General features: G+C 34.1%; 1 protein-coding gene across 1 annotated transcript; it reads right to left on the reverse strand.

Moving 5' to 3' along the window:
• Positions 1-530: 530 nt before the first annotated feature.
• On the reverse strand, positions 531-7,729 carry LOC11413901 (aldehyde dehydrogenase 22A1). Its single transcript, XM_003594698.4, has 14 exons — positions 7,203-7,729; positions 7,069-7,112; positions 5,923-6,027; positions 5,156-5,283; positions 4,673-4,795; positions 4,152-4,305; positions 3,815-3,918; positions 3,648-3,726; positions 3,155-3,250; positions 2,941-3,078; positions 1,912-2,127; positions 1,571-1,762; positions 1,039-1,182; positions 531-954 (listed from the first exon to the last, which is right to left on the reverse strand). The coding sequence occupies exons 1-14, from the start codon at positions 7,312-7,314 to the stop codon at positions 802-804; spliced, it is 1,788 nt and encodes a 595-aa protein (XP_003594746.1). The 5' UTR covers positions 7,315-7,729; the 3' UTR covers positions 531-801.
• Between the last annotated feature and the right edge of the window lie 2,539 nt (positions 7,730-10,268).

The raw sequence follows: 10,268 nt of genomic DNA on the forward strand, positions 1-10,268 counted from the left end.
GAATAGAGAACATTCGAAGTATGCAAACTCAACGGAAAGATTAAAGATGGCATCATTCGTTTCAAAATAAAGATGGTGCTCACTTTAAACCCTTCATCTTTTAGTTTTCAAATTATAAAATACATATTCGTGACTATAATAAAGAAATAGACAAGAGTTACCTACAATCAATTTGCCGCATTCATGCATTCGGCACATCCAAGGTCGTTGGATCTAGATCGGACGGTCCAATTTCAAGTTTGGTTTTTATTTATTTATTATAAAAACAAATTAAAAACTACACTAAATCCAGATTGTCGGATCTTTGATCCAACGACCGCGGATGACTGAATGCAGCGAAACCTTGACAGCAAAGAATCTTATTAGCTAAACCACTGAGCTGGATTTACTAAGATTTAACACCTACTCTGAGTAAATCACCAAATAAAACCACAAACACTCAACTAATGGTCAATGTCTTGGTGAGAGTTATTTGGACCAACATCTCACAGTGAGCATATGATACGCGACTCATCAATCATGGAGCGTACTAAGATAAAATGCGATTCAATCACAGGACGTGCTATATTTAGAAAAATTCGAGAGTATTTGATCTTTAAAGTTATCTTGCTATATAAGAAAATCTGTATTGATGTTCATCAGATAACTACCCAGGATCATCATCCAATAAGCACAACAAAAATGACTGGGGACATAAGAGAATAGCTAGCACAGGTAGCAGTTGGAGACAAACCAGAAGCCCCGTATTATTTGAATGTGACAATTAACCAGTTGTCACATCAACCAACCTAACATGATTAGTCATTTCTCCTTCTTATTGCCACCTGTAGAGTTCTGCTCAGTAAGCATTTTCAAAACGTTTACCAATGCTTGCAAACGATCCCATATGCTAAGACCATATAGCGCTTCAACAAGTGACTCCTGAAATTCAAATCCATTTTCTGCCACAGGATACTAGGACAGATGAAAAGTGCATCTCAGTATCTATCCACTAACAGTGTAGTTTGTATGATATAATGAAAGGTTTTTTAGACAGACCTGAATAGGCTTTGGTATCTTGGTCTTAATGAATGGCCACCATCTATCTTCAACTACTGACTTTACAAGGCAGCATGCTCGCAGGCCTTCAACACCACCGAATCGTCCAAATCCACTGTGTTTTACGCCCCCAAATGGCAGAGACTGGAAAATCATAATGCAACTTTACTTCAATGGAAATTTAAAAAGGTACACACAGGTTGAATTAGGAACATATACTGACAGTACTAAAACAGAATGTACAAAATTTTGTTGATAAAATAATAATAATAATAATAATGACCGACTGAACCAATTGCATTTGAACCATGATTCTATCCGGTTCAAGCTAGATCTATAGGACTGTGAACAAACCGTTAGATTGGCTGGTCTAGTCTGGATTTCACAACCCTGCTCCTAATATTTTAGTTGTTTCTCTTGTTCTTTAGCAATTGGATGGTATCAACAAAGCACACATCATATCACGCTAGGTCCCTTTCAGGTGACACGCAAACATGGAGCGAGAGATAAACTATTTAAAATCAAATTTTACCTGACACATGTAATTCGATGCAAAATCATTAACTGCAGCGACCCCACAATGTATATGAGAAGCTATCTCTCTGGCATGACTTTGACTGCCTGAGAAAACAGCACAGCTGAGCCCATATTTTGAGTCATTAGCAAGCTTGATAACCTCTTCATCAGAGCTAAACTTCATTATCGGCATGATAGGTCCAAATGCCTATAAGTCAAATGCACAGATGAATCTAGTAAGCAGTTGTTGGAGCATACAAGATAGAAAGACATTCTCAAATAATAGTTGGCTGCACTACATGAGAATCAGTTTTTCAAATTTCAAAATCTCCAATACTTGTAGTAAAGGTTTGCTACCTCTTCTTGCATCAATTTCATTGAGTGGTTCACATTCACAATCACCGTAGGGGGAAAATACTGATCAACAGCATCTTCGCCTATATGTCCAAAACTTCCACGTGCAACAATTTCAGCTCCTTTGTCTAAAGCATCATTTACAAGACCTAGAAGCTTTTCAGAATGTTCGTGCATGCATAAAGCTCCCATATCATACTTCCCAGCAAGTGGTGGGCCCTGCAAGAAATCATTAACCAAAAGCCTTAAAGAACGGACTTCTTAATACTAAATAATTTGCAGAAGATCCTTATGTTCCATTAATAAGTGAAAATATAGTTCTTGCTCATACAGAAGTCCTCAGTTTTCAATGTTAATACAATCTGTGGGATTTATACTACTTCATGACATTTCATGACATTTTTGCCCCTTCCTCTCATCAGTATATCTATTATCTAATCATAGATCCCAACTTCTCAGTGCTAGTTTTTTGAGGAATAACAATCATTTCTCAATGTGCCATATATTAACACTAGTTTAAAAAATAACCAATCTATGTCATAACATTAAAAAACAAAGAACTCATGATACTGAGTTGTGCTTAAGTAATTGAGAATATCATAGATTATCTCTGAAGATTGGTTTCTGTATTTCTTTAGATATCATGATATTTTTCCTTATTTAATTAGGATTAGAAGTTCAGTATAAATATAAATAAGGGCCGTGTTTAGTTCATTGTATAAAATCATCATCATAACTCAGACTCTTTATTTCTTTCTCTTCCCTCCTCTAAGGAAAATAGAAAAGGAGGTGTGCAGAAATGCAACATAAATAGAGGGAAAACAACATATCATGAATCATACACAGTCTTGCAAAATTTCATAATAAACTAGAACCAATGTAAAGTTAAGCTAGTGGACTTGTGATATAGTAATTCTGTAAGAATCAAGTGCAGGCAAATGTGACAAGAAGCCCACATTGACTTGGAAAGAAATTGCACAAGACAGATGTACAAATGAAAGGTCATGGAAAAACACTTGCATAAACACTTACAGCTGTAACAGATTTTATGATCTTGGTAACCTTGCTGACAAAAGATGGATAAATGTTCCTATGGACATAAAATCGTTCAGCACCAGCACAGTTCTGCCCACCTGACTGAAGAACAGCCCTGACAGCAATTTGAGCAACCTACATTCAGCAGATTAGTGAGTGTTTAAAACTATGGATTTCACCAACGAATGCATAAACGGGAAGGTATTCATACATGGTCCACATCCACGTCTTCACAAACAATAAATGCATCTTTTCCACCAAGCTCCAGTGTAACTGGTATAAGTGTCTCTGAAGCATTTTTCATTATCTGCATAAAAGAGCAAATGATATCGTCAACGTGCAAAGACAACTCATTGCATGGAACATCTCGGAAAGAATAGAAGAAGCATATACGAAAAAGTAGACAAAAGCCCCAAACTATCTCACTCACTGATTTTGCTTAAGGGGCGTCACTGTTTAGACTAGAGGTATACTACAACTTTTGATGTTACTCTTTTCTTTTGTGAGTACAGAATGGGGTTCAGCTGCTCCAAATGCTACTCTAAACATTGACCAAGTATTCTAGGGAAATTCTTTACTAAACATATATGATGCATGACATATCAGAAACCATATTTTCAGAATCATAAATAAAACTACTATGTGATGCAATTCACAGAAGACAGGACAGGATGAACCAATTTGATTGGCTTAAGGAACCATACCATCTTACCAACCCCAGGTGATCCAACAAAAATGACTTTATCCACAGAAGACACCAGTGCTTCTCCTGTTTCACCAAACCTGGTAAGAAAGGTCCAATTGAGATTATAGATGCAGACATGACTTTGAAATTAAAGGAAAAAAGGGAGGGTGCAAAATAAGGCTCTACCCTGTTATCACCTCAACAAGGTCCTCTGGAGCTCCTATGGCAGCAAGGGCTGATTGGATGATCCGGAAGTAAAAGCATCCAGACCAACTTGCATGTTCTGATATCTACAACCAAAATCACAAGGATTTCAGTCAAACTGAAAAATATAAACACAGAGGAGTAGGTATTGCATGTTGCAGAGTCTCAATTTTTAGTATCAAGTGTTAATTGAACATTGTTAACTGTCAGGCTGCCTGATAGTTAACAATATCTACTTTCACAAAAACATGGTAATACATCCATATGATGAACAATTTTAGAGAAGGTACTACACAGTACATATTAAGTCATTTTATACCTTAATCACAATGCCATTTCCAGAAAAAACTGCTGCTAGCATAGGGTTAAAAATATTATGGAAGGGATAGTTCCACGACACAATGGCCCCAATAACGCCAAGGGGGTGAAATTCCACTCTGGCTCTCTTATGAAGCATTGATCTTCCAGAGGATCTGCATGTTTTTAATGTATTGCAAAACAAAAAGTGGTCATGAAAGTGAATTGGCTAATTTGCGATATTAACACAGAAACATTCTTCATTTACATGAAAAAAGAAAGAAAAAAACTGAAGGATTTAAGCAAAAGAAAGCATACAGTAAAGAACAAAGAAAATAAAATGATAGACAATTTAACATAAGTCAATTTAAGCATAGAAAAGAGTCGATTTAAGCAGAGAAAAAGAGTCAATTACTGGGATTGGTGGGAGGGGGTATTGTTTTCTTTTGAATAAATAAAGACATGCAGAGAACTACTAGTGTTTTCAGTCTAAAGTAAGATGATAAAATTATTAGTAAAACACAAAAAAGATTGAGACAGTACCTGTACTCAGGTTTCAAACATTTTTCACCCTCTGACAATAGCCAATTTATCTTCTCACATGTTGTCATTATTTCTCCTAGAGAAGCATCTACCATTGTTTTTCCAGTATCACGTGAAGATATCCTAATAAAAGGACACAAGTTAGAATATATCTCATATTGATATTCTTATGCAACAAGCCCAGTTCAAATCTATTTTTCAGACTAACAATTAAAACTATGCTAAAAACTGCATGTTTGCCAGGATGTAACAACTCACAAGTGCAGCATTACATAAGTTTTCTCTTTAAAAATAAAAATAAAAATAAGGCTTAATTGCAGTTATGGCCCCCAAAGTTTCACAATTGTGCGATTTTGGCCCCCCAAGTTTAAAAGGAGTGATTTTAGCCCCGATGTTTGCCCCTTTTACCCTTACTAGTCCCCCCCATGCATAAAACTAACACCTGATCTTCAAACTATGACCATGGAATTGAAGTGGCCTTACTCGCAAATAAGTGCTTGATGTTTGATTATATACTTCAGTAGTATACGTAAAAACTGGCGCCTTTGCTTGAAGCTAGTCTTTGCCCACATTTTTTGTGCTTTCCGTACTTTTTCAATTCGCTCCTTGACCTATCCATATCTCAAATTAGTACAAGTTAACTGTGGCAATACATTTACCCATGAATGAATTTAGTCAAACTGGTATAATATTTTATGAACACTCTTGCAATAACTTTGTTCTTATTCATATTCATGGCTTCTTGAGTGCTGGCATAACTCATAAGAAATACAAGTGAACCAAACAAACTCACGAGCTACTCGGCCCAACTAGTTTTATTCCCTTTGATATTTTTCTGTCTCTAGAAATTTTGAAGTTTCTTATTTCTAAATATAATACTTGCATAAACATTAAATAAATAAAAAAGGAGTTTAATGACTATGCGCTAAGAGGGTATCAAAAAATTTACACAATCATCCTATCATATATCTCACCAAGTAGATATCTGATGAGATATTTTTACAAGTAATATAACAGAGGCATCCTGGTGAGTTATGATTAGAAGACTATGTAAACTTTTGACACTATCAATTAAAAACAAATACTCCGTTCAAATAAGCATTGTGCATCTAAAACTACTAGTTCCTTGCTAGCTTAGCTATACTATGCATCATATTCCAAATATTTCCTGGCCGCTTGCTTGTCAGTTAATTAAATTATGCATTACAATCATAAGTCTCTTGAGAAGCAATAAGCATAGGCTCACAAACCTCATCCGGCGCCAAAGCAGGAAGAAATCCCAAATACTTCATGGTGGCTGGCTCATAGCACTGAACTTTCTTGCCCGATTGCTGCGCCGTTCCCCTTGGAGGCACCTGAATAAAAAGCAATTAATCAACTGGATTCTCCAAAAAGGGGAAAAAATTACAATCCACTAACACTAAGGCCCTGTTTGGATAAACAGCTTAATTAAGCGCTTTGTATAAGCTATTTCTATAATAAAAGACAGCATAATTCAAATTGTTTTCATATAAGCTTGCTATAAGTTGTTTTCATAAGCTATTATGGAGAGCTTACGAAATAAGCTACAAACAACTTATGGACATGCCATAAGCTGCTTCCATAAACTCTCACTGCCCGTTTGGATTGGCTTATTGTTGAGCTTATCAAAAATAGTTTATACAAATAGATAAGCTTTAATGTTAATTCATAAGTTCTCGTTAACGAAAATTGCATCTTCATAAGCTATTTTTTTATAAACTACCTTGACAAGCTTATGAAAAATACATAAAAGCTTATCTATTTGCATAATCCGTTTTGCATGAGCTAAAAAATAAGCCAATGCATACGGTAGTCTCGCAAGCGTCTATGCCATTGTCACTAGATAAACTCAAATCCAAACAGTCCATAAGTTGTAGCACTGACACTTCTGATAGAAAACGTGTTCGGTGTCTCACACATGTCAGAGTGTCAACACCGACACATGTGATTACGTTTAATTAAGAGTTTAATTACTATGCACTGATAGTGTAGAGTTATTTCACATATGCATCCAATGTTGAATATTCATTCATTGATGTGGCAACACATCATTGAATGCATGTGTAAAATAAAATTGTACACTGACGGTGTATTAATACTAACTAACTTCTTTTTAAAAAAATTCAATTTTTGACCCGTGTAAGGGGCAGTTTTGTGTCTGGTGTCGGTGTTTGTGCTTCACGGAATAAAATTAAATCTATTCAGCGCCACAATTTACAATCGAAGTGAACTCTATTTTCAAATTTCAAATCCAAAAGTAAAACAAAACCGATCTAACAAAATTAAATTTCACACATCATTAAGATCCCAATTATACAAGTATCAAAGAAATGTATGAACAAAATAAAAAATAGCATCAAATCATCACTACTCACATATATGAAATTATTCTCCTGCGATTGGTTTCCAACTTCCAACACTGCAATTAATCAAACAAAAACAAAATCAACGTTACATTTTCACAGTTGACAACAAATTCACAATCAAAAGAATGAACGAAGAAGATTACCATCGGAAGCATCAACGTCGATCGAAGGAACTTTGGGAGGAATGAGAAGGAGAAGGAACTTGCAGATAGCGAAAGCGAATGCAAGAACGAGAATGGACCACCAAAACGCCATTAGAGGAAGAAAACTGGTTGGTTAGGGTTTGGAAGAAGGTTCTAGAGAGTTCTAGTTCTGTTGGAGGAAAATGCTATGAAGAAAGAAGAAGAGAGTGATGGATGCATAATATTGATGTAGTTTGATACTATGGACAATGGAGAAGGAAACTATTAAAAAAAAGGAGAGAGATTATTTATTAAGTATAAGATGAAAGTAAGGAACAAAATTTGATTCTATGTATGGGGTAGTGATGATATTTAATTCAACTTCTTTACTTTAGTTGAGATAGTGAGAGTGTGTGTTTCTTTTCCAAATTTACAATTTTCATCAATGAGAGAAAGGTATAAATTAGACTTTAACTTATTTATGAGATTCAAGTTTTCTTTTAAGGCCTTTCGAAAGAAAAAAAATTAGGGGGTTATGATATTCAAAGTAAGCTGTTTCTATATATATTTTTTTTAACAGGCAAAAATGAAACTTATATATAAATATCAAAGCTTCGCTTCTTCCGCATAAGACGTATAAAAAGAAAACAAGGAAAATTACACAAGGAGTTAAAACAAAAAAGAGGTCGAAAAACAAAATGGCAGCAAGCCTATGCCCAAACAAAGGAGAGGATAAGTCAGCCAACTATGAACCCTTAACACAAAAACAGCATCATCCATCAATAAGAATGAATTTGAACCTTTTCAATTAATTGATGAATAGATTTTTCGCTATTATTAAATTGCCTATTGTTAAATAAGGTTTTTGTCTTTAAAAATATAACAAATTTTGATTTTAATTGTTAAAAAATAAGATTGGATGATTTCAATCTTCAGAAAATTACATTTTATTTTTTGTTCTTAATCGATAACTTATGTTCGTATTAATGTTAATGTTATGACATTTTTGTTTAACTCATCTATGATCATGTTATTATCTTAACGAAATGTCAAGAACATGTCTAACTCATGTACCTATCATAAGGAATGTCTAATACATGTATGACCAAATTATGTTTACGAAATGTCAAGAATATATCGAAATTATGTTCATTTTGAACCAAGAACAAAACATAAAATTTTGGAAGAGTGAAAACATCACATTTTATTATTTATGGATTAAAATCAAAATCCATTACAATTTTAGGAAGAAAACAAAACTCATTTAACTCTAATTTTTTGGTCAAATTGATCTTTTTCGTTATAGCATCTTCAATGGGGAGATCATCTAATATGGACTTCAAGCTATTAATGGAGGAAGAAAAAAATAAAATAAATATCGATTACCAAGATCTATACAATGACTTATTTCTCTTCAATAATAAATCAGTCAGACATTTTTATTTTTTTTGAAAGAAAAATCAGTCACACAGTTAAAAAAAGAATAGATATATTTTGTTCCACTATCGTTATAAAAAAAATATAAATAATAATTTGTATGTGAGAACTCATTTCAAAACTTTTTTTAGTTCACTAGATGCTTTAATATCACATTAACAACGTTAACTTCAAAACTTTTCATCAAAACTTTTTTAAAAAAAAAAAGCCAAAAGCACAGTATATTAACCATAAAAACCTATAAAACACAAGAAATGTCAAATAGGTATGAAAACAAAGTATTAATAACGTAGAATAAACCATTCAAAATTCGTCATTACATATTAGCGTAATCAAGACAAAGTGATATATTGAACCATCAAGAATGAAAATCGTAAAAACAATCAGACTTATAAGCCTTTAACCACCACCAAGAATGGAGCTTAATGTGTTCAGGAAGTTGGTCCTAGGAGACTTGCTTATTGCAAAAAGTTCTAGAGTTGCGCTCTTTCGAGATGACCCTGACCCAGATGCATACCAACCAAATCACGTGAAAGCTTAATCGAATATCCCTCCTGAAGATATGTGCGCAACCAAACTGTAGAGTGTAAGAACTGATATCAGCTAGATGAACGGTAGAAACACCCAACCAACTAAGAACTATTCGCTAAGTACGACAAAAGAATCGGAAGACGAACCTTCTGAAAATAGTCTTGATTCTTCTGAAAATAGTTCGGAAGACGAACCTCCTAAAAAAAGTTTTAATTCTTCTGAAAATAGTCTTAATTTTATCAAAATCTTCTTGATTCTTATCAAAACAGAACTGGATTACTGGAGGCGGTTCTAATGTTTTTTTTTTTAACAATCAAAAATGAATTATAATAACAATGCTAGATGATATCAAAAGCACAAGATGTGCCAAGATGCCACCGCACACACCAGTTTACAACAAATACAAAGGGTCTATCCAATGCCTAAACACGACATAGGACTAGACCACCACATATGGTCACCAAAAACAAAACAAGCCTTTTTGGCTTTCAACCACCACAAGGAATAAAACTTTACTTTATCTAATAACTGATCTAGAGATGATTCCTTTTGCTTAAACAATCTAGCATTTCTTTCATTCCATATAGTCCAAACGGTCAAAAGCCAAATAAGCTGAAGAAAAGACCGTCTTGATCTCACACTACCTGTATAGTGGATAAACTGAAAAAAATGATCAGAGATTTGTTGACTATCAACACTATGAGTGTTAATGTGTGAATTAAAAAATTCCTAAGTCAACTCTCCCATTGAGTGTTTATTTATTACACGAGTTCAAATCATTGATTTTTAAATGGTCAACTAATCCTAGCCATTGAATTTATAACTTATCTTTGACTCCTCACCTATAAATAGTGCTCATATCTCTCACTTTTATTAACACAAAAGTTCTCTTGAGTTTTCAAAGAACTTTTCTCTCTTCTCCTTTTAGCTCTTATTGTCGAGCTATTCTTTTTTTTCTCCCTCTTTTTTTCCCTTCGAATTGAAAGAATGTTCTTAAGGCCATAGCCCATTCGGTTTATAACGTTCCTTCAAAGTTAAGAATGGTCTTAATAATATAGTCTCTTTCTATATTTTATGCCTTTGGAGAAGTAAGATGTTAGAATGGTAGAAATACCATAT

The sequence above is a fragment of the Medicago truncatula genome, chromosome 2, assembly GCF_003473485.1.
Source record: "Medicago truncatula cultivar Jemalong A17 chromosome 2, MtrunA17r5.0-ANR, whole genome shotgun sequence".
NCBI lineage: Eukaryota > Viridiplantae > Streptophyta > Magnoliopsida > Fabales > Fabaceae > Medicago > Medicago truncatula.